This window comes from Salvelinus namaycush, chromosome 10 (assembly GCF_016432855.1).
Source record: "Salvelinus namaycush isolate Seneca chromosome 10, SaNama_1.0, whole genome shotgun sequence".
NCBI classification, from domain to species: Eukaryota; Metazoa; Chordata; class Actinopteri; order Salmoniformes; family Salmonidae; genus Salvelinus; species Salvelinus namaycush.
Genome location: NC_052316.1, coordinates 41,394,943 through 41,421,455, shown reverse-complemented (window position 1 = coordinate 41,421,455; position 26,513 = coordinate 41,394,943). Strand labels below are relative to the sequence as shown.

The 26,513-nt window shown below is 40.8% G+C and overlaps 1 protein-coding gene across 1 annotated transcript in view; it reads left to right on the top strand.

Annotated features, from left to right (window-relative positions):
- Positions 1 to 26,513, top strand: part of LOC120054348 (low-density lipoprotein receptor-related protein 8-like) — a 338,426-nt gene that overhangs the window by 159,857 nt on the left and 152,056 nt on the right. The window contains exon 3 of the mRNA XM_039001759.1: positions 21,162 to 21,284. Coding sequence (XP_038857687.1) covers positions 21,162 to 21,284 — 123 coding nt within the window. The remainder of the gene's footprint in view (positions 1 to 21,161; positions 21,285 to 26,513) is intronic.

Sequence of the window (26,513 nt, the reverse complement as noted above, 5' to 3'; positions counted from 1 at the left end):
AACAGATTCCTGTCCACCCCACCTGAAGGGCAGTGCTCTAATAATGTTTTACAGCTTTTTCATTCTATTTTTTATTTAGAAATAATCTTATTGAATAATTTCATATATTTCATGTGATAAGGCCACACAGAGGGCCATAGATAATTACAAACACCTGTGATAATAAGAAGTAGCCCACTAAGAATGGGGTAGTTTGCTGGTTAACTTTGAAAGTTTCCAGTAATATACCCTCCATGTGGAACCCTAGACACTCCACACACCCTCTCTCCCATCCACACCCTGTATATTCTTTCCTTAGAAAGATTGCTTAACAAAAACACTAAAAATCCTCAAGTCTTGAACAACAAGAAAAAAACAAAAGAAAGAAAGGAAAGAGAGAGAGAAGTGTAAGGCTGCGTCAATGTCTGGTTTCTAAGAATCAACACACACACAGGCACAGGGGAAAGAGCTTAACCTTTGTGAAGCAGCTGTAGAAAGCTGTAGTGCTGCCGAGCTAGCGTTAGCTTGGCTCTCTCAAAGCGCCTTACCTTCTTCCCTTCATATTCCTCCCTGTTATCTAGGCCAGGCCTCTGAAATACACACCAGGCTCACAGATAAATCTGTCTGACTGTCGCCCGATGTGTTTGTGCTGTTTTATTTTGTTTTCACGATGGGTTTATTTTCCTGACGTGTGGGAGGGAGGTGAGCTTCTCCTAGATATTGCTATAAAACCCTCTTAGCATGTCTTATTTGAGAGTTGGGTGTTTTTCCTCTCTGTCCCATATTTCTTGTCCAGATTTGAACTGGTACCTTAAACACACTCAGATAGCAAAGGCTAGGGACCAGAGGAGGCTGTTGGGAGAAGCTATAGGAGGACGGGCTCATTGTAATGGCTGGAACAGAATCAATGGAATGGTACCAAACGAATCAAACATGGAAACAAGTTGTTAGACTCCATTCCATTGATACAATTTCAGCCATTACAAACAGTTGGGCCGTTAAAAAACAAACAAATAAAAAAACATCATGGGACCTGAAGGTTGCTTTTCAGTGTGGCTGGCTGAATCCTGCTCCAGGCTGAGGGGTGTTTGATAATCTCTTATCAAACAGTCTTTCTGCAGGCGTCTGGTCTGTATAGGATCCCTCACATCTCTGGCAGGTCTTTTGTAGTGCATCCATACGCTCTCTATACATCAACCTGGACTGTCAACTCTTATGTAGAGGACAGGAGCCGGTGCTTTTAGCCACACTGGGTTGAGTTTTCATAGCTTTTACCGCCATTTTCACTTCCTCTCATCATTCAGGATCTAGACAGGTCTTTCATCTTTAACACTGCGCCACTTTTCTACCCCCATACCTCTCTCATTCATACACACAAGTACAGGTGTATAAAACACTATAGTGGCTAAAACGCTATAGTCTTGCATTGCAGTTTAGAGAATGTCGTGTTGACTAGGGGTGTAACGTACACATATCCGTACCAAAACATTCGGTAAGGGGTTCCGTCCGTACTGTGAATCCGAATGAATACATAAACAAATAATATTTACAAATGAAAAACACGAGGCCTATAAGACATGCATACTGCGTTGTAGGCCTATACCTCTTGAGTAAATCTGAGTTTAAATGTTTTTCTTCAGGCTATTCAATTATAACTAGAGTCAAAATTCTAATCTTAACTAGCGCATTTCAAACTGTCATTTTGTGAGGCGCAGCCCGGAACTAGTTTTGTACCATGGCGAATGGTGGGGTGGATAAACCAGGAGCATTCTCCATCATCGTTTAAATCTCCAGTTTGGGAACATTTTGGCTTCCCAGTAGATTACGACAGCGATGGACAGTTGTGGATAAAACATTAACAGTATGTCGCCATGGTCAACGAGAATAGCCTATGCAGCTGCCAACACCTCAAATATGTTGACACATTTACACCGACATCACCCTAGTATATCGGAGTCAGACGGAAACGCAAATAAACAACAACACGACATCGTCTCCGCTCTGCATTCAAGCAGACATTGGCAGCTGATTTTGACCAGGCCCAAGAAATTAAAATAGCGATAGGTAGGCTATGTTTATTTGTTTTTACAGTCTTTGATTTATAGCCGCAGGTACGCTCCCATTCTCGTGGGTTGAGAATAGCGGGTTTCAGTAGGGGTTTCAGCACCTCGTGGGTTGAGAATAGCGGGTTTCAGTAGTGGTTTCAGCACCTCGTGGGTTGAGAATAGCGGGTTTCAGTAGTGGTTTCAGCACCTCGTGAAAGTGCTCGAGCCACATTGTGAACTTCCCTCTTCCACCCATTTCAGTAAACAGCTAATACCTGCTCTATAGGAAGCCAGTGACTGGGCCAGTGCACCCCGTGTTGCGCTAACAGCCCATCACATTACCCAGAGTGGGAGATGTACGATGCTACAGCCACGCATCTGCCACTGGAGGAGGCAATGTCATGGTGTGTTTAAAACCAGGTCGGGAGTAGGAATTTACCACACACGACTGGGAAAAATCCACTTGAACAGCCCTCAATAACTGGTAGTTTATGGTTGACACGGCTTGTTGGCCATTAACCAATCAGTGTTTTTTCAAAGTGTTCAAATCACATGAATGCATCCAATTGGTATTTACGACTTCACTGGTAAATTCCCACCTCCCACATGGTTACAAACACAGCATCAGAGTGGAAACTTGAGAGGCCCAACATACTGTAACAATCTGGTCACAACAGGCAATGCAAGGAACATTGTGAATGTGGTACATTGTGAAGGGCATTTAATTTTCCTGCTGTACCAAAACGAACTAAACCGTGACCATACGTACCAAACTGGGTTTGGTGAACCGTTACAGTCCTAATGTTGACTAAATATAACTAGTTTATACCTGCACACTCCATTGTACACACCAAAAATATGTCTTTGAATTTATCCAACAGGGATATTGGAAGGTGTCCTGATATGAGTGATAGGGTGTCTTAGAGGGTCTGTTCCATGTCCTGCCAGGTGGAAAAACCCAGCACTGTTGCTCCTTCAGGACCAGATTCTTCCACTTCAAACGTTACATTCGAATGTCCCTATCTCCTTCCACCACACCAGGAAGTCCTAGGGCTCAGTCATATCCTATCCGGACTATAGAAAGGCCGATCGCGCTCCCTCCTCCTCCTCGACCAGTTGATTCTTCATTGGGGAAAGGTTCTGCACTTTTCCTACCACATTGGACTTATTATCTACGTATCTTATGGCCTTCTCTTCTCTCTTCTGATCCCAGCTCATCTGATTTCTCCCTTGTTTCAGAGAGTTGATGTTGTTGCCTCACTTCTGTTTTCTACATGGTTGATCTTATGCTTACTCTGATGTAAAGCTAAAGTTACCTTGTCTTTAGATTGTCTTTAGCCTCTCTCACAGATTTGTCCTCTGTGGTTTCTTCCCTCCTCACAAGTCAAACAGATGAGCTTATTGTCCATCTCACAGAAGAGCTTCAGAGTTTCTCCACGATCATCTACTCCTTTTCCCCCCTCTCTTGTCACACTATGTTCCTCCATTCTCAGCTAGTCTGCCAGTCTGTTGGTCTGGAAGTTTCTGTCTGTGACTGGAGTTCAGCGCTCATTGCCGTGTTGGGGTCCAGCATTCAGGCTTTGTTGGAGGCATCTCTTGCAGAATGTGTGCTGACAGCTGAGAGACGCAGGCTTAGTGAGGATTCTGTGCAGATTATCTGTGTTTGTCTTATTTTTGTCTTATTTTTCTTTGTTGTCGACATGAGAACCAGGTTTGACCGTGAACCAAATTTAACATTGAACTAAGTGCCACTCACACACACACACACACACACACACACACACACACACACACACACACACACACACACACACACACACACACACACACACACACACACACACACTCTCGCTCTTTTCAGTTAACCCCTCTGCACTCATATTAAATGATCCTGGGAGAAAGCAAGGCAATTTAGAAACGCTGAGATCTAAAGAATAGAATTAGCATGTGATGATGGTTTTATTTCTTCACCCTTACATGTGATGATGGTATTATTTCTTCACCCTTACATGTGATGATGGTTTTATTTCTTCAGCCTTACATGTGATGATGGTTTTATTTCTTCACCCTTACACGTGATGATGGTTTTATTTCTTCACCCTTACATGTAATGATGGTTTTATTTCTTCACCCTTACACGTGATGATGGTTTTATTTCTTCACCCTTACATGTGATGATGGTTTTATTTCTTCACCCTTACATGTAATGATGGTTTTATTTCTTCACCCTTACACGTGATGATGGTTTTATTTCTTCACCCTTACATGTGATGATGGTTTTATTTCTTCACCCTTACATGTGATGATGGTTTTATTTCTTCACCCTTACATGTGATGATGGTTTTATTTCTTCACCCTTACATGTGATGATGGTATTATTTCTTCACCCTTACATGTGATGATGGTATTATTTCTTCACCCTTACACGTGATGATGGTTTTATTTCTTCACCCTTACATGTGATGATGGTTTTATTTCTTCACCCTTACATGTGATGATGGTTTTATTTCTTCACCCTTACACGTGATGATGGTATTATTTCTTCACCCTTACACGTGATGATGGTTTTATTTCTTCACCCTTACATGTGATGATGGTTTTATTTCTTCACCCTTACACGTGATGATGGTATTATTTCTTCACCCTTACACGTGATGATGGTTTTATTTCTTCACCCTTACATGTGATGATGGTTTTATTTCTTCACCCTTACATGTAATGATGGTTTTATTTCTTCACCCTTACATGTGATGATGGTTTTATTTCTTCACCCTTACATGTAATGATGGTTTTATTTCTTCACCCTTACATGTGATGATGGTTTTATTTCTTCACCCTTACATGTGATGATGGTTTTATTTCTTCACCCTTACATGTAATGATGGTTTTATTTCTTCACCCTTACATGTGATGATGGTTTTATTTCTTCACCCTTACATGTAATGATGGTTTTATTTCTTCACCCTTACATGTGATGATGGTTTTATTTCTTCACCCTTACATGTAATGATGGTTTTATTTCTTCACCCTTACACGTGATGATACATAATCAACTGTAGTGTAGGAGCTTCAGTTTTAATGAAGTTAAAGGTCATGGCAGATCATTGTTACACTTTGTTCGTCTCAGTACTGACAGGGATCATGATACAACTGACAATTATAATAACGATCCTCAGCAATTATTATAATATGAAATATGATGCAGTATTGGTAGTGATAATGTGATTGAAACCTTATCAGAAACTATAGTGGTGGCATTGATTTATTGAATCGCAAATTAGAGATTGTTGTGGCATGTAGAATAAATAGAATTGGTTGATTTATTGAAGCTTTATTTAACCAGGATATTCAGTTATGAACAAATTCTTATTTCCAATGACAGCCGGGCAAATTGAGTAACAAGTCATGCATTTTCTTTTTTTATTAATTAAACTAAGGATACCAGAATAGTAAATGTGACGGCCCATCCTGATGGAGGTTTATGTCGAAAAATGCTTGTTTTTACAGATGAGAAAAGTTCCGATTCAGCTCTAACACTGTGATTGGAAGAAACATGAGAAAGTTGATAAACGTGTTATCCCACTTAGGAGACAGGTGTGTGTGACCAGCTAGTGTGACCAGGAAACATAGAAACTTGAACATTGAACTATTGAAATAATACCAAGCTATAGTGGCACTGCTTTCTTGATGTCTATGGAGCATTGTGGTATGCAGTAATCAGCTATTTTTATGCAATGGCAATTCTTTTTTTTAATTTTTTTATTTATTTTTTTATTTTTTATTTATTTATTTATTTTTTTGGGGGTGGATCAGCTTAATATTGCGGAAAGAATGTTGCTTCCAATGTAATTGTCTGCATCATTTCCAATCCCCCATGTTTTTTTGGGTAAATATATATATCCATACACGCATGCATACATATATACATATATACATACACATACCTATATAGACATACATACTTTTTTAAAGAATATACCTTTATTATTATTCCCCGCAACCCTACCACCGCTCCCCCAATTGGAGTAAACTAATAAACACTTCTGCTTTTACCTTCAATTTATACATCTTATACCTATTTTACAGACACAGACTACTTTATAATAGTTCTCTCTTGTTTGTTCTTAGTCCTTCCTCTATTTCTGTTGTCCATCCAATTTTATTTCCACTTGTAACTGTGCTATTTCACAAAAGCTCCGCACCTATACACATTTCACAGATCCCGTATGCCCTACATTGTTTATCTTGTTATTAGTCCCACCCTTCAGTTCCACTCAACCCTTCCCATCTATCTTCCAACATCATCCATTTCGGATTTTTATTTGCCATATATTTTTCAACTGTGCTGTGATGCTTCACAAAAGATTTGAACCTTCCTATTCTCATAGCTTCTACAGATTGTAAATTAAAAATAAACATTTTTGCTAAAATAATTATTATATTATTGATTGATTGACTATGGCTTTTCAAATCCCCCAGTATTGCTATCTGTAGCGTTAGTTCTAGGCAAATGTTGCAATTCTTCAGCCATTCCTGGACCTGTGACCAAAAACGAGCTACATATGGACAATACCAAAATAAATGGTCTAATGACTCTGCCTCCTCACAGCAGAATCTACAGAGCTGGGAAGATTGTATACCCCATATATATAACATTCTATTAGTTGCAAGAATTTTGTACAATAATTTAAATTGAAAAATTCGAAGTTTTGAATCCGGCGTTGTTTTGCGTATCAATTCATAAACCATGTGCCATGGAATGGGTACATCGAACATCTCTTCCCAACTATTTTGCAATTTATATGGCACAGCTGTCAGTTTTTTGGTCCTTAAATGAAATTGGTATATGTTTTTATTTATCACACTTTTCTTTAACCATTTATGTTCTTTAATACAGGGCCGACATACAAGTTCCTTACTTTTTTCCCCTTCTACTTGCCTCTTCCATTTTTGTGGTAATGCTGCAATTAATTGGTTGTAATTTTGGGTAGAGCAGACATTTCCATATGTCTGTGTGAGCTGCATGTGTGACATAACTCCACCAGTCCTATTTATGATATCATTCACAAAAATTATACCTTTTTTAAACATTTCTTCGATAAATACAGTTTTTTTATCAATTACTATATTTGAATTTAACCACAATATTTGTTGTACTATTTGTTCCATCCTTTCAGGTGGATTAAACTGAAATTGCAACCAACTTTCTAAGGCTTGTTTAAAAAATAAGGATATTTTGGAGATTATTTCCTTTTCAAACAACCGAAAGTGAGCAGGTGTAATCTGAATAAAGGGAAAAAGGCCCTTCTTGAACATAGGATGAGACATTCGTACCAATTTACTAGAGAACCAGTTTGGATTTAAGTATAACTTTTGTATGACTGATGCCTTTAGTGAGAGGTCTAATGCTTTAATATTTAATAATTTCTGCCCTCCGAATTCATATTCGTTATATAAATAGGCCCTTTTAATTTTATCTGGCTTGCCGTTCCAAATAAAATGGAATATTTTTTGTTCATATAATTTAAAAAGCAGGTCACTAGGTGTAGGCAAAACCATAAGCAAATAGGTAAACTGTGATATGACTAAAGAGTTAATCAGGGTGATTTTTCCACAAATAGACAAGTATTTTCCTTTCCATGGTAGCAAGATCTTATCTATTTTTGCTAACTTTCTATAAAAATTTATTGGAGTGAGATCATTTCTTTCTTTTGGGATTTTTATACCGAGTATGTCCACATCTCCGTCAGACCATTTAATTGGTAAACTACATGGCAATATAAAATGTGTATTTTTTAGTGATCCAATACGTAATATGGTACATTTATCATAATTTGGTTTTAATCCAGAGAGGATAGCAAAGGTATCTAGATCCTCTATGAGGCCGTGGAGAGACTCTAGTTGTGGTTTTAAAAGAAAACATGAATCATCAGCGTACAATGACACCTTAGTTTTTAAGCCACGGATTTCTAATCCATTAATATTAATGTTTGATCTAATTTTAACAGCTAACATTTCGATGGCAATAATAAATAGATATGCCGATAGTGGACAACCTTGTTTTACTCCTCTAGATAGTTTAAAACTTTCTGAGATGTAGCCATTATTTACTATTTTACACCTAGGGTTACTATACATAATTTTAACCCATTTTATAAGAGATTCCCCAAAATTGAAATATTCTAGGCATTTATATATAAACTCCAGTCGTACTTTATCAAAAGCCTTTTCAAAATCAGCTATGAAAACCAGACCTGGTGTCCCCGATATTTCATAGTGTTCTATTGTTTCCAGTACTTGCCTTATATTATCTCCAATGTATCGTCCATGTAAAAAACCTGTCTGATTAGGATGAATAATATCTGACAAAACTTTTTTTATTCTATGCGCCAAGCATTTTGCTAGGATTTTTGCATCACAACACTGAAGTGTAAGAGGTCTCCAATTTTTTAATTGGACTGGATCTTTATATATACCACTTGGGTCCTGTTTCAGTAATAACGATATCAGACCTTCTTGTTGCGTGTCTGATAATCTACCATTTATATAGGAGTGGTTAAAACAAGCTAATAATGGTCCTTTGAGTATATCAAAAAAAGTTTTGTATACTTCCACTGGTATGCCATCCAGCCCTGGAGTTTTCCCATCCTTAAAGGCCCCAATTGCATCAAGCAGTTCCTCCTCTGTAATTTGGCCTTCACATGAGTCTTTCTGTACAGATGTTAATTTTACATTATTAATAGGAAAAAAATCCATACAATTAGTTTCAGTTAGTGGAGATGGAGGAGCCTGAAACGAAAACATATTCTTAAAGTACTTTACTTCCTCTTTCAAAATATCATTTGGTGAATCATGCGTGACTCCATCATTTGTAACAAGTTTTAATACATTTTTTTTGGTAGCATTTCTATATTGAAGATTGAAAAAGAATTTGGTGCATTTTTCCCCATATTCCATCCAGTTCGCTTTATTTTTATAATGTATTACACTGGATCTTTCTTGAATAAGTTCCTCCATTTCTTTTTGTTTTTCCTCTAACTTATTCTGTGCCTCTATGGTACTGTTTTTATTGCTATCTAACTGTACTGTTAGTCCTTCAATTTCCTTTGTTAATATGGACTCTTTTGATCTAAATTGCTTTTGTTTTATAGATGAGTACTGAATTGCATGGCCTCTAAAGGCACACTTAAAAGTGTCCCATACAATAAGGGGATCTGCTGTACCTATGTTATGTCTGAAAAAGTCAGTTATAAAATCTTCTGTCCTAGTTCTAAACAATTTATCATCTAGTAGACTTTGATTAAATTTCCAATATCCTCGCCCACGTGGAAATTCTGTAAGAGAAATATATATGCCAATTATGTGATGATCCGACCGCATTCTGTCCCCTATCAACACTTTTTTAACTTTTGGTGCCAGAGAGAATGGTATAAGAAAGTAGTCAAGACGACTAGCTTGATTCAGCCTCCGCCATGTATATCTCACTAAATCAGGGTATTTAAGTCTCCATATATCCACTAATTCCAATATATCCATGACATTCATGATTTCCTTAAGTGCCTGAGGGTGATAGTTTGTAGTGTGATTTCCTTTCCGGTCTATAGAGGTATTTAAGACCGTATTAAAATCTCCCACTATAATAATAGAGTCTAGTGTTGCTTGTAGAGTTGATAAATTCTTATATATATTTTCAAAGAAGCTTGGATCATCATTATTCGGACCGTATAGGTTAACAAGCCATATTTGTTTATTGTCCAATAACATATTTAAAATAATCCATCTACCTTGAGGATCTGTTTGGACAATTTGCACATTTGGATCAAAATTATTGTTAATTAAAACCATCACCCCTTTTGAATTTCTTTGCCCATGGGAGAAATATATTTTGCCCCCCCAGTTCTTTTTCCACAAAACTTCATCTAAAACTGTTGAATGGGTTTCCTGTAAACAATAGATATTATAATCCTTCTCTTTTAGCCAGGTAAATACTGATCGTCTTTTCTTATTATCTGCTAAGCCATTACAATTGTAACTGGCTATACTTATTTCACCACTTACCATAATGAGACACACCTTTCATTCTTTTAATCAGAATATATTTTTGTAAACGTACTATTAAAAAGTAACATAATGATTGAGTGTCTATATAGTTGTACCATGATATTTGCATTTCTACTAAGTAAACCTCCAATTGGTCCCTACTATTCCACCCGCTAAAAGGCCTCATCTCGAGATGGCTTGTCATCCCAATGCCCGGTAGACCACCCTCGACCCCCTGTATCCCATAGCCCTGAACCGACTGGGATCCATTCTTTGAAAAGAGCATACAGTGCCATTTACCGAATTGAAGAAGATCAATTACCATATGCATTTCCATTGCCCTCACCTCGATTTGTATTATATATATCTGTGGATCATCCTCTATTGTCCCTAACATCTTTTACTTCTTCCTTCGCAACAGTTGTGGGATACACACATACACCCACACACACTCAGCCCTTACCCCCACACAACCATAAGCTCACTTTTTCAACAATTGCACCATCCCAGAGCCCAACTCAAGATGGGTCATGATTTACAAATGCACTTGCAGTTGCAGCTGCATGAGAAGGCCTGCAAGACCGCACAAAAAATTAGCAAAAATTGAGAGATTTATTTACCATTGTCATATCCTAGATAATGGAGGTCAAATGTACACCTTATTCCTGAAACACCCACAATACGGCCACCCGTCATGACCATGTCCCCACGCATCTCCATGCAGTCCGACTTTGATTTTGTGCCGCCAGGGCCACAATAATATACCCCCTCTCTGAATGTCCGAGTGTGACCCCCTCCCCATGGGTTACTGCAGCTAGTGTTGCCAGCACTGCCACTGCCTGGGTGGGGGCACCCCACCGGAATCCCCACCGGCTAGGTACAAGGTCGTCAAGGTTCTCATTAGCAGCTTTGAGAATTTCCTTGTATATTATGCTCTCCCTTATTGGGGCTTTGGCTTTGCAGGACCAACCCTGCCAAGCAGGCTCAGAATCTTGAGGGGGCAGTGCTGCTCTTGGTCTCTGACCTCATTTTAGCTGCATACAGACCGCTTACAGCGGGCACATAAAACAGTTAGGGACTTCTCCTTAGTATCTGGGTCATTCAGGTGGGTGTCTAGGGTATAGTGCCATGGACCGTACCATTAAAATAGGATAATAAATAATTAGATATAATTTATAAAAAAATAAATAAAAAATGTAGTTCTCCATGATAGGACAATAAATAAATAAGACGTATAATTCATTATAAAAGTATATCCATCATCTGAACAACATTGAAAGCCCTCTCATACCCGGCTCACAGCAATACATTGGCTCTGGGATATGCAACCATTTCATTACTCACTCACTCAACTTTCCAAACATAACAAATAAAATAAAAAATAAACACAAACCATACCATCCACACATACTGTGCCTTCTGTTTACTTAGTTTTTATCTTCACTATGTTGAATTAGTGCTTGTGTGTTCAATTAGTTATATGTGAAGATTTATAGAAAAGCTATATTTTTTATTGTATTGTTACAATCAGTAACCGGGCTTGAATTGTGTTTATTTCCCTCGTCTATGAGAACTTTGTAATTTTTAAAATAACCATGGAGTAGTCTTTGTGTCTCTGAACAACTGGTTATCAATATATAGTTTATCAACGACGAGAGCTACTCGTTTCGCTTTTAATCTATTTTCTTTGAAAATTGGATACAGAACTTTGCGCCGTTCTGCAATTTCCTTCGGAAACTGATCATTCATGCCAATTTTGGTCCCAGCAAGTCTTTTACCCAGGCTTTTAACCATTATTTTATCTTTAAATGAAGCAAATTTGGCAACGATTGGGCGTTCGTACCTCTGCCCTCTCTGTCCGAAGCGGTGAACGCGTTCAAGTTGGATTTTGTCGATAACTTCGCGTGGAATCTGAAGCGCTGTAAGGAGGAACTCTCTAACTATAGATTCAGGAACTTCTCCTTCTTTTTCTTGGATACCTGTAAGTACCAAATTCTCTCTCATGGATCTAGTTTGTATGTCTAGTAAGGTTTCCTTCAGAACGGTGTTCTCCTTTTTAATTCCATTCATTTCGGTTTCAATCTTATTGACTGTCCCTTTTAGCGCGTGTGTTTGCTTCTCCAATGTCGCAGCTTTTTCATCACTCATCTCTAGGCTTGCCTTCAACTCTTTTATATCCTTACTAACTAATTCAAGTATACCCAGTTTGTCATTTATTGATTTTAACAGATCGGTTTCGACCTTTACCATTCCGGGTGGTGAGAATATTAAATCATCAGTGTCTGTAGAAGAGTCACGTTTTCGTTTTGTAATCGGTTCCCCTGTCTTACTCTCCGTCATGTTTGGTTGTTGCCTGTTTTCGTAATATTTGTCGATAAATGTCTCTAGTTTTAGGATTTGTTTTGTGTTATTGTCCAGATTGAAGGTTATCACTCACCAGATTAAGTAGTGCTAATATTTTAGTCTAATTTAGCAGATATTTCGAATATTATGTTTTATCTTGAGGTGCTCTACATAAATCCCTTCAGTCCGCCATTACCCTTACGTTACCTTTACGTCATACGTCACTCTCTCATGTCTATGGAGCATTGTGGTATGCAGTAATCAGCTATTTTTATGCAATGGCAATTCTTGCCATTTGGTTTTAAGGATCTTTTCCATGGCCTTCAAGTCAATGAAACGCTGCATGATATCTTCCCCTTTCTCAGACAGACAATGCTTCTGCACGCTGCACATTTCAGGGTGCCTATCCTGATTAATCTTCTGGCCCGTCTCCATCCACCACACCAGGAATTCCCCATGCTCAGCCATATCCAGCCCAGTCTGCAGAGAGGCTGCTTGTGCTCTCGCCTCAGCCCCTTGTTTCTCAATCAGTGTAAGGTTCTTCCCCCCCTGTGTTTCCACATATTTGATGGCCTCTAGCTCTCTCACTCTCAACTCCTCCCCAAAACGGGCCCTGAAGCCGGCTTTCAGCTGCCCAGTGATCTTCTTTGCTTCAGATATTTCAATTTTTGGCTTCTCACTTAAGGTGTTAGCATCTTCAATGTTACACTTGATCCCAAGTAAAGCTGACTACCTTTGTCTTCAGATCTTCTTGAGCCTCTCTCACAGGTTTTAATGTGTGTCCTCTGTGGTCTCTTCCCTCCTTACAGACCAGACAGATCAGCTGTCTGTCAGTCTCACAGAACAGCTTCAGAATTTCACTGTGTTCACGGCACACATTTCCTCTGCCTTTTCTTCCAGTCATACTTTTATTTTCTCCTCACTTTTCTTCCTTCCATGCTATTGGTGGCTCATCCAGCCTCAGCTGATCCTCCATGTTCCTTATCAGTCTGTTGGAAGTTTGGAAGTCTGGATGCTTCTTTGACCGGCCAGTCCTCCTCTCTCCCTCATCTTCTTTGCTGGTCCGACTCTCTCTGACCATTTCGATCATCCAGTTTCAGCTGGTCTTCCATGTTCCCAATCAGTGTGCTAATCTGGAAGTTTGCTCCCCGGACCGGCAGGTGTGCCTCTCTGCTCCTTCTTCCCTGCTGCATTTTCATATTGTACACCTCTTTCTCCTCGAGTTTCAGTTGGTCCGCCATATTCTTGATCAGCCTGTTAATCTGAAAGGTTGTTTCTTTGAGCTGAGCTCTGCACTCAGGACAGGGTATGTGACCGGCCTTAAGGCTCCTCTGGAGGAATCTCTTGGAGAAGGTGTACTGGCAGCTGAGAGACACAGGCTTAGTGTAGATGTTTGCAGATGGAACAGCGAAGGTGATCCAACACAGTTGGGAAAGCTGTAGCCACACTGTAGATGTGTACTGTGTGTGTAAGACCTCACGGTGTGAGAGATGGTAAGACAGGCTGTTCTCAAAGCTTTATTAACCTGGTTTAACTCTATCAAGTGGTAATGGGAATTCCCAGCATCAGGAAACAAGACACACAACATTCTTTGTCAACATGAAGTGTCGCCAAGTGTTAGCAAGGAAACTGTGTTAGCAAGGAAAAAGTCAAAGTATTGAATTTCACACATACAGTGTACACACACATGTGCGCGTACACACACACACACACACACACACACACACTAGGGGTGTGAACGTTTAAGCGTTAAAATTGGGATTGTTAACGTTAAGAAAAATAAGCTAGTTAGCTAGGCTAATTGAGACTGCATAACTTTAACTGTGTGGTTTCTCCCAGTCCTACAGTAAATAACAACAACTCCATTCATAGCAGCTGTTATGGTGTTGGTGTTGTAGCCTGTCCTTCTCATTTAACTTTTAGTTATATCATTTTAATTACATCTTTGATTGATTAGCCTAAATACACTATATATACGACAGTATGTGGACACCCCTTCAAATTAGTGGATTCGGTTATTTCAGCCACACCCATTGCTGTATCGAGCACACAGCCATGCAATCTCCATAGACAAACATTGGCAGTAGAATGGCCTTACTGAAGAGCTCAGTGACTTTTAATGAGGCACAGTCATAGAATGTCACCTTTCCAACAAGTCAGTTGGTCAAATTTCTGCCCTGCTAGAGCTGCCCCGGTCAACTGTAAGTGCTGTTATTGTGAAGTGGAAACGTCTAGGAGCAACAACGGCTCAGCCGCGAAGTGGTAGGCCACACAAGCTGACAGAACGGGACAATCGCGGCTGGAGTGGTGTAAAGCTCGCCGCCATTGGACTCTCGCGTTCTCTAGAGTGATGAATCACTCTTTTATAAATTACATTTATTAACGATTCTGTGCTTCCAACTTTGTGGCAACAGTTTGGGGAAGGCCCTTTCCTGTTTCAGCATGACAATGCTGCTGTGCACAAAGCGAGGTCCATACAGAAATGGTTTGTTGAGATCGATGTGGAAGAACCCCATCGAACACCTTTGGGATAAATTGGAAAGCCGACTGTGAGCCGGGCCTAATTGCCTAACTTCAGTGCCCAACCTCACTAATGAACTTTTTATTTTTACATTTTATTTCACCTTTATTTAACTAGGCAAGTCAGTTAAGAACAAATTCTTATTTACAATGACGGCCTACCAAAAGGCAAAAAGCCTCCTGTGGGGACGGGGTCCTGGGATTAAAAATAAAAAATAAATGCGATATAAATATAGGACAAAACACACATCACAACAAGAGAGACAACACAACACTACATAAAGAAAGACATAAGACAACAACATAACAAGGCAGCAACACATGACAACACAGCATGGTAGCAACACAACATAACAACAACATGGTACCAACACAGCATGGTAGCAGCACAAAACATGGTACAAACATTATTGGGCACAGTCAACAGCTCAAAGGTAAAGAAGGTAGAGACAACAATACATCACACAAAGCAGCCACAACTGTCAGTAAGAGTGTCCATGATTGAGTCTTTGAATGAAGAGATTGAGATAAAACTGTCCAGTTTGAGTGTTTGTTGCAGCTCGTTCCAGTCGCAAGCTGCCGCGAACTGAAAAGAGGAGCGACCCAGGAATGTGTGTGCTTTGGGGACCTTTAACAGAATGTGACTGGCAGAACGGGTGTTGTATGTGGAGGATGAGGGCAGCAGTAGATATCTCAGATAGGGGGGAGTGAGGCCTAAGAGAGTTTTTATAAATATGCATCAACCAGTGGGTCTTGCGACGGGTATACAGAGATGACCAGTTTACAGAGGAGTATAGAGTGCAGTGATGTGTCCTATAAGGAGCATTGGTGGCAAATCTGATGGCCGAATGGTAAAGAACATCTAGCCACTCGAGAGCACCCTTACCTGCCGATCTATAAATGATGTCTCCGTAATCTTGCATGGGTAGGATGGTCATCTGAATCAGGGTTAGTTTGGCAGCTGGGGTGAAAGAGGAGCGATTACGATAGAGGAAACCAAGTCTAGATTTAACTTTAGCCTGCAGCTTTGATATGTGCTGAGAAGGACAGTGCACCGTCTAGCCATACTCGCAAGTACTTGCATGAGGTGACTACCTCAAGCTCTAAACCCTCAGAGGTAGAAATAACACCTGTGGGGAAAGGGGCATTCTTCTTACCAAACCACATGACTTTTGTTTTGGATGTGTTCAGAACAAGGTTAAGGGCAGAGAAAGCTTGTTGGACACTAAGAAAGCTTTGTTGTAGAGCATTTAACACAAAATACGGGGAGGGGCCAGCTTAGTATAAGACTATCATCTGCATATAAATGGATGAGAGAGCTTCCTACTGCCTGAGCTATGTTGTTGATGTCAATTGAGAAGAGTGTGGGGCCTAGGATCGAGCCTTGGGGTACTCCCTTGGTGACAGGCAGTGGCTGAGAAAGCAGATTTTCTGACTTTATACACTGTGCTCTTTGAGAAAGGTAGTTAGCAAACCAGGCCAAAGACCCCTCAGAGACACCAATACTCCTTAGCCGGCCCACAAGAATGGAATGGTCTACCGTATCAAAAGCTTTGGCCAAGTCATAAAAATAGCAGCACAATATTGCTTAGAATCAAGGGCAATGGTGACATCATTGAGGACCTTTATGGTTGCAGTGACATATCCATAACCTGAGCAGAAACCAGATTGCATAACAGAGAGAATAGAATAGACATCAAGAAAGCCAGTCAGTTGATTATTGACAAGTTTTTCAACACTTTTGATAAACAGGGCATAATAGAAATAGGCCTATAACAGTTAGGATCAGCTTGATCTCCCCCTTTAAATGAAGGATGCACCGTGGCTGCCTTCCAAGCAATGGGAACCTCCCCAGAAAGGAGAGACAGGTTAAAAAGGTTGGAGATAGGCTTGGCAATGATAGGAGCAGCAAGAAGAAAGGGTCCAAACCTTCTGACCCAGATGGTTTTTTGTGGTCAAGTTTAAGGAGCTCCTTTAGCACCTCGGACTCAGTGACTGCCTGCAGGGAGAAACTTTGTAGCTGAATGGAAGCAAGTTCGCGCAGAAGCTTCCAAGTTCTATGGAAAACCTTCCCAGAAGAGTGGAGGCTGTTATAGCAGCAAAGGGGGGACCAAATCCATATTAATGCCCATGATTTTGGAATAAGATGTTCGACAAGCAAGTGTCCACATACTTTTGGTCATGTAGTCTATCTCCTAATAACTTGTCACACGAAGGCTCTAGCTCAATGACTGTAGCCTGCTGCCAGTTTGATGACTTGTGATTGGCTGACAACAACAACAAGCTACTCGCGCAGCAGCAGCATAAATTATACAATGCATTGTGAAATCCGTGAATTATTATAATATATTTTTTTAAGGAAAACTGATAGGAAAGTCTGTTTAAATGTTAAGAAAATGTTTGTCTCATCCATAACTCACACACACACACACACACACACACACACACACACACACACACACACACACACACACACACACACACACACACACACACACACACACACACACACACACACACACACACACACACAAACGCTCTCAACACACTCTTAAATTCCTCTCCATTCCTCCTCCTCAATTCTTTATATCTGATTTATGGATTCTATCGCTCCTCTGAAAAACTTTCTTCCCCCACTGAACAGAACGCAGCCAGGGACCATCCATTTCCTGTCTCTCTCCCCTCCACTTCCTGCCATGGGGACCAGCCGGTGATGCGTTCAGAGTATGCCAGCTCTTTGAGACGCTGTCACAGTGGTGAGATTAGATTAGCACCCACCACCACAAGCCTAATAGTCCCTTTGTTTACATCACATCTCAAGATGGTGGACAGATCCTTCCATCTGTTAATGGCCCTGCCTCATCTTATCTTAAATGAGCTGCCGGAGACACATAAAGGATAGTGGGTCACAGGGCGTTTGGAGGGCGAAAGATATCACCCACGCTGATTAGTGGAATCTAAAACAGAATGAGATGAGCTGAGCAAAGCGGCCATCATTGCCTGCTTCAGCCCTCCAACAAAGCTTATCAACACCTATAATCAACATTATTTAGGTAATGGGGTGCCATTTCAGATGCAGCACTAGGCTAACAGAGACAGGGTAATCACACCATACCAGGTTTCCCTTCATTGTTAGTGCAGTGATGTAGCTATACATTACATGGTCTCCTTCCCTGTGATGCTGAGAAGGCATTGTGAGGGGTAAATGGAGTGTGGAAATTGAACAACTTGGAGGTTCCTGACCTTCATCTGTTTTCTTGTGGTCCTCTGTTGCTTTGTTGTCACGGCGACGTGGCGGATCCCTGAGAGGCGTTCCGGGAGCTCTGAAAACATCCCAGGTCAGCCGAGTCAATCAGTAATCATGGTGGCACTTGGAGCGTGTCATTGGGAGAATGTCAGTGGCTCCGAGAGGAGCACCCGGCTCCTAGAGCTTCCTGTCTTCTCTCAGGTGATCTTGGGAGGGACCTGTCCTATAGGATAATTCATAGAAATCACAGCAGGAATGGGGAAAAATAACAACCGTTCTGCTTGGGCTGAGACAGGGCTGTCTGTGTGTGTGTGTGTGTGTGTGTATGTGTGTGTGTGTGTGTGTGTGTGTGTGTGTGTGTGTGTGTGTGTGTGTGTGTGTGTGTGTGTGTCTGTGTGTGTGTGTGTGTGTGTGTGTGTGTGTGTGTTTGTGTGTGTGTGTGTGTGTGTGTGTGTGTGTGTGTGTGTGTGTGTGTGTGTGTGTGTGTGTGTGTGTGTGTGCGTTCGTACATTTCTCGTTTGTGGATATACTGTATGTATTATGCTCATGGCCTCACACCCTTTACAGTGCGGTAAAGGTCTTCTATATGGATGGCGTTCTCATGCCGCGTCTCAGCTGGCGCACGATTGAAATATGTACGTGTGTTTCTCTGTGTGTCAGCAGCTCTGTCCACGTTCGAGGGAGAATGTGTGTGTATGCATAATTATTTGCATTTGTGTGTGTGTGTTGTTTGTTTGTGTGTGTGTGTGTGTGTGTATGTGTGTGTGCGTGCGTGTGTATTTATGCATGTATGCATGTGTGTGTTTGTCACATCTTCGTGTGGCACTGGGGATCTTGATGCATAAGTCATAATCAGCAAATCCTTGAGGCAGATGTGGACAAATGCCCAGATTACTGTCACACACACACACACACACACACACACACACACACACACACACACACACACACACACACACACACACACACACACACACACACACACACACACACACACACACACACACAGCGCTGGCAGATAAATTAACATAAATGGGATGAGGGTATAGGGATGGAGGTAGAGAGGGGGCCTCCCTGCGAGAGACATGCCCTGGCATCAGGCTGTGTAGCGTGTGTGTGTGTGTGTGTGTGTGTGTGTGTGTGTGTGTGTGTGTGTGTGTGTGTGTGTGTGTGTGTGTGTGTGTGTGTGTGTGTGTGTGTGTGTGTGTGTGTGTGTGTGTGTGTGTGTGTGTGTGTGTGTGTGTGCAGGGATGTAGGTGTTATTTGTTACAGCTGTCGGGGAAAATATCTCTTCCTCCTCATGTCCCATGATGATGTAGATTAATTTCTTCACACAGAAGACGCTTTTGAGACTTTTATTAATTTCCCCATTATGTTCCTCTCGTGCATTGTGTGTCTGTGACTTCTCTTAGATGATGTCAGGCAGTAACATGTTGGAACATAATATGGAAGTTCCGAGTGTTTGAAAAAGTACCCAATTGTCATACTCAAGTAAAAGTATAGATACCTTAATAATAGAAAGTTACTCAAGAAAAAGTGAAAGTCAGCCAGTATTTATTCTTACATATCAAAAGTAAAAGTAAAAGTATAAATCACTTCAAATTCCTTATAGCAAAGCAGACGGCAGGAACACACTCCAACACTCAGACATCATTTACAAAAGGTGCATTTGAGTTTAGTGAGTCCGCCAGATCAGAGGCAGCTGAGATGACCACGTGTTCTTTTGATAAGTCCATGGATTGGACCATTTTCCTGTCCTGCTAAACATTTAAAATGTTACCACTACTTCTGGGTGTCAGGTAAAATGTGTGGAGTAAAAAGTACATTACTTTATTTAGGAATGTCGTGTTGTAAAAGTAAAAGTAGTCAAAAATATAAAAAGTAAAGTACAGATACCCCCCCCAAAACTACTTAAGTAGTACTTTAAAGTATTTTTACTTAAGTACTTTACACCACTGGAAATTCCTAATGATGTGAGTGCTGAAAGGTGTAGGCCTGATTGTCCCGCTCCTACACTTTGTGCTTCACCACACTATGTTCCTGTTGTGTTATGAGACCCTACGATGAGACACTATGGGGTCATCAGGGTTTTGAACCCCCAGTCTGGCCATCCAAGGTGTAGTAGTACATCAACAACAGGTTACTAGCCTCTAGTTTCCCAAACCAGACTGGGCTAGGCCGTAGCAATCCTCACACTTCACTACAGTCATTCTGACTTGTGCTATTGTAACCTACATTACATGCAGTCACTGTAGTGAACATGTTTAGGCTAACATTTTTAGGCTAACTAGCCTCTCCCCAGACAGGCTAGGCCCCTAGCGATCCGCCTCAGTCAGAATCACTGCAGTCTAACGCGCCTCTAACCTACATTTTAGTTTAGTGTCGTAACAAAGGCACAATGCTGATTAAACCAAAGCCTATAAATGAGGAAGAGAACAGGACAGTTACAGGCTTACTCTGCCATTTGTTAGTCCTAGTGTGTGTTATTCATCAGGCTAACAGAGTGGGACATTACTCTCTCTCTCTCTCGCTCTCTCTCGCAAGAGGCGAGTGCTTTCTCTTGTTCAGGGTTCTCCCTGTCGAGAAGAAAGAGCTTTAGCTCTCCCTGTGACAGGCTCAAGTGCTCCAATTTTCCCCTGCCTGCTCCGCTCCGCTCTGAAAGAGTGACTGGAGAATGGTTTATATGGGTTAGGAGGCTGGCCATCTAACAACAGCCTGACTGGCTGCACTCTCTGGGCACTGAGACAAATGGACAGATTTAGGGAGGTATTTGTAAAAAGAGTCTAGTTAGCCTGTATGAACTGAAGCTTGCCACCAACCACTTTGTAGTTGGTTTATTAGATAGTGGACCTGATTGTAAAACCTGACCTTGAGTTTTCCTTTTGTTTGTTCAAATCAAGACTCACTTAGCTTTAGTTGTCTGTATGACTTACCATACTAATCTGACCTCTCTCTCCCTCTCCCTCGCTCTCTCTCTCTCTGAGCAGCGAAGAAGACGTGTGCCACCACAGACTTTGCTTGTAAGAACGGCCAGTGTATTCCCCAGCGGTGGCGTTGTGACGGCGAGCCGGAGTGTGCAGATGCATCAGACGAGGCCGATGCTACATGCAGTAAGTTTCTTACACTCTCTTACACTTAGTAAGTTTCTTACACTCTCTTACACTCGGTAAGTTTCTTACACTCTCATACACTCAGTAAGTTTCATAAACTCAGTAAGTTTCATACACTCAGTAAGTTTCATACACTCGGTAAGTCTCTTACACTCAGTAAGTTTCTTACACTCTCTTACACTCTTTAAGTTTCATACACTCTTTAAGTTTCATACACTCGGTAAGTCTCTTACACTCTGTAAGTTTCATACACTCAGTAAGTTTCATACACTCTTTAAGTTTCATACACTCAGTAAGTTTCTTACACTCTGTAAGTTTCTTACGCTCAGTAAATTTCATACACTCAGTAAGTTTCCTACACTCAGTAAGTTTCTTACACTCTGTAAGTTTCATACTCTGTAAGTTTCATACACTCTGTAAGTTTCATACACTCAATAGTTTATTACAGTTTCATACACTCATTAAGTTTCATGAACTCAGTAAGTTTATTATGCTCTGTAAGTTTCATAAACTCAGTAAGTTTCATAAATTCAGTAAGTTGCATACACTCAGTAAGTTTCATAAACTCAGTAAATTTCATAAACTCAGTAAGTTTCATACACTTAGTAAGTTTCATAAACTCAGTAAGTTTCATAAACTCAGTAAGTTTCATAAACTCAGTAAGTTTCATAAACTCAGTAAATTTCATAAACTCAGTAAGTTTCATACACTCAGTAAGTTTCATAAACTCAGTAAGTTTCATAAACTCAGTAAGTTTCATACACTCAGTAAGTTTCATACACTTAGTAAGTTGTATAAACTCAGTAAGTTTCTTATGCTCTGTAAGTTTCATAATCTCAGTAAGTTTCATAAACTCAGTAAGTTTCTTATGCTCAGTAAGTTTCATAAACTCAGTAAGTTTCATACACTCAGTAAGTTTCTTATGCTCTGTAATCAGGAATATATATCTGTGTGTATATATGTGTGTGTATATATCTGTGTGTATATATCAGTGTGTATATATATATGCCCACCTCCATCCATCAGAACAAACCATGTCTACACACACACACGCACGCACGCACGCACGCACGCACGCACGCACGCACGCACGCACGCACGCACGCACACACACACACACACACACACACACACACACACACACACACACACACACACACACACACACACACACACACACAGAGACCACTGACCCTATACCTCTTGTGCCCCCCTGTCACAGTAAGACAGACCTGAGGTCACCTCTAAACCCTGTAATGGCATTCCACAGTGTTCCGCGCTACGCTCCCTTCCTGCTGATTAATTACCAAGGATTCACAGCGGGCTGTGCCCCATTTTTCATAATTACCTCCGGCATATGATCCGTGTACCGGGGCTCCATACTTGGGCAGCGCGGGGAGGCACCCCTCTGTTTATGACTTTTTAATGCAGTAGTAATGACTTAGCCATTGATCAAGCCATCCATAGGCATGACTGTACGGAGACGGCCGTGAGATGACAGCAATTTCTTTATAGCCATAACTCACCTGCTATTACCAAGGGGTGACGGCAGTATGCTAGACTCTATGGTAGGAGAATCATAGAGCTGTTATAAACTCTTATAGTCTCATATGTCTATAAAACAATCATAGTCAGGGAACTGTCAACTGTGTGAGAAAGACATTCAGGAATTAATTACGGCCTATCATCTTTTTTTTTTTTTTTTCACCTTTATTTAACCAGGTAGGCAAGTTGAGAACAAGTTCTCATTTACAATTGCGACCTGGCCAAGATAAATTAAAGCAGTTCGACACATACAACAACACAGAGTTACACATGGAGTAAAACAAACATACAGTCAATAATACAGTAGAAAAATAAGTCTATATACAATGTGAGCAAATGAGGTGAGATAAGGGAGGTAAAGGCAAAAAAAAGGCCATGGTGGCGAAGTAAATACAATATAGCAAGTAAAACACTGGAATGGTAGATTTGCAGTGGAAGAATGTGCAAAGTAGAAATAGAAATAATGGGGTGCAAAGGAGCAAAATAAATAAATAAATACAGTAGGGGGAGAGGTAGTTGTTTGGGCTAAATTATAGATGGGCTATGTACAGGTGCAGTAATCTGTGAGCTGCTCTGACAGCAGGTGCTTAAAGCTAGTGAGGGAGATAAGTGTTTCCAGTTTCAGAGATTTTGTCGTTCGTTCCAGTCATTGGCAGCAGAGAACTGGAAGGAGAGGCGGCCAAAGGAGGAATTGGTTTTGGGGGTGACCAGAGAGATATACCTGCTGGAGCGCGTGCTACAGGTGGGTGCTGCTATGGTGACCAGCGAGCTGAGATAAGGGGGGACTTTTCCTAGCAGGGTCTTGTAGATGACCTGGAGCCAGTGGGTTTGGCGACGAGTATGAAGCGAGGGCCAGCCAACGAGAGACTACAGGTCGCAGTGGTGGGTAGTATATGGGGCTTTGGTGACAAAACGGATGGCACTGTGATAGACTGCATCCAATTTATTGAGTAGGGTATTGTAGGCTATTTTGTAAATGACATCGCCGAAGTTGAGGATCGGTAGGATGGTCAGTTTTATGAGGGTATGTTTGGCAGCATGAGTAAAGGATGCTTTGTTGCGAAATAGGAAGCGATTTCTAGATTTAACTTTGGATTGGAGATGTTTGATGTGAGTCTGGAAGGAGAGTTTACAGTCTAGCCAGACACCTAGGTATTTGTAGTTGTCCACATATTCTAAGTCAGAACCGTCCAGAGTAGAGGTCGACCGATTATGATTTTTCAACGCCAATACCGATACCGATTATTGGAGGACAAAAAAAGCCGATACCGATTAATCGGCCGATTTATTTTTAAAAAAAAATGGTTTATATATATATCATACACACACACACACATTTTTGTAATAATGACAACTGTAACAATACTGAATGAACAATGAACACTTTTATTTTAACTTAATATAATACATAAATACACACACACACACACACACAGCTCTGAAGTGACAATGATACTGAAGAGTCTGCTTAGGAGACAAATACTCTCAACTGTTTGAATAAAAATAGAGTTTAAGTTACCTGTGATGAATGTTGAAAACAAAAACTGTCATTTCTATATGCAGGAAATCCTATTTTAATAATGGGCATGGTAAGAATTGACGACCAAAGTGCGAGTCATAATTCCCATGACACCTAGCAAAATCTGAAAAGCGGTTCCTTCATTTATTCCATAGGATATTTTTAGATTCACTTAAAATAAGGTCTGTGTTTCGTGTAGGCTTACACCACCTTGCCAATTTTATAACTGTGTAGATATCCATAGGACAAGGTAACTCTGATCAATATTGGCTAAATATAAGCGAAGATCATTTTTTTTGTAGAGTGGATTTATGAAAATATGTTGACAAACGTTACCTTATCCTAGTGAGATTTACACGGGTATCAAAACGCAGAGGCGGTTTAAGCCTGCACGAAACACAGACCTTATTTGAAGTAGATCAAGACATTCTCTATGGAAGACATGAACGGTAAAATAACGAAGGAACCCCTGTCAAGTTCAGCCATAAGTTATTACAGGAATTATAACGCGTCGACTATTTCTCTCTAAACCATATACCTTTGACTAATCCGGAAACTATCACCTCGAAAACAAAACGTTTATTCCGTTCCGTATTTTATCTAACGGGTGGCATCCATGAGTCTAAATATTCCTGTTACATTGCACAACCTTCAATGTTGTCATAATTACGTAAAATTCTGGCAAATTAGTTCGCAAAGAGCCAGGCGGCCCAAACTGTTGCATATACCCTGACTCTGCGTGCAATGAACGCAAGAGAAATGACACAATTTCACCTGGTTAATATTGCCTGCTAACCTGGATTTCTTTTAGCTAAATATGCAGGTTTAAAAACATATACTTGTGTATTGATTTTAAGAAAGGCATTGATGTTTATGGTTAAGTACATATTGGAGCAATGACAGTCATTGATTGATTGTTTTTTATAAGATAAGTTTAATGCTAGCTAGCAATTTACCTTAGCTTACTGCATTCACGGCACAGGCAGGCTCCTCGTGGAGTGCAATGTAATCAGTGTTAGAGCATTGGACTAGTTAACTGTAAGGTTGCAAGATTGGATCCCCCGAGCTGACAAGGTAAAAAATCTGTCGTTCTGCCTCGTTCCTAGGCCGTCATTGAAAATAAGAATGTGTTCTTAACTGACTTGCCTAGTTAAATAAAGATTAAATAAAGGTGTAAAAAAAAAAAAAATACAGATTTCCGATTGTTATGAAAACTTGAAATCGGCCCCGATTAATCGGCCATTCCGATTTATCGGTCGGCCTCTAGTCCAGAGTAGTGATGCTGGACGGGCGGGCAGGTGCAGGCAGCGATCGGTTGAATAGCATGCATTTAGTTTTACTTGTATTTAAGAGCAGTTGGAGGCCACGGAAGGAGAGTTTTATGGCATTGAAGCTCGTCTGGAGGGTTGTTAACACAGTATCCAAAGAAGGGCCAGAAGTATACAGAATGGTGTCGTCTGCGTAGAGGTGGATCAGAGACTCACCAGCAGCAAGAGCGACATCATTGATGTATACAGAGAAGAGAGTCAGCGTAAGAATTTAACCCTGTGGCACCCCCATAGAGACTGGGAGTGTCTCAGTGACCTGGCATGGGCCTTCATATCCTCAAACAGTTGACTAGCTGCACCATTGAGAGCATCTTGACTGGCTGCATCCCCAATTGGTATGGCAACTGCTTGGCATTCGAATGCAAGGTACTATAGAGGGTAGTGGGTACGTCCCAGTACATCACAAATCATAGACTTATTCTCTCTGCTACTGCACGGCCAGCAGTACCGATGCACCAAGTCTGGAACCAACACTATGTAGAACAGTATACTGTTCTCTGCTTGCTGGTTAAAATGACAACACAACAAGGCAGATATCTCACTACTTGTCTCTCCTTGTCTCACTTCTTGTCTCTCCTGTTGTCTCTCCTCTTGTCTCTCCAGGTTTCTCTCCACTTGTCTCTCCTTGTCTCTCTTCTTCTCTCTCCTTGTCTCTCCTCTTGTCTCTCCTCTTGTCTCTCCTCTTGTCTCTCCTCTTGTTGCTCCTCTTGTCTCTCCTGTTGTCTCTCCTCTTGTCTCTCCAGGTTTCTCTCCACTTGTCTCTCCTTGTCTCTCTTCTTCTCTCTCCTTGTCTCTCCTCTTGTCTCTCCTCTTGTTGCTCCTCTTGTCTCTCCTCTT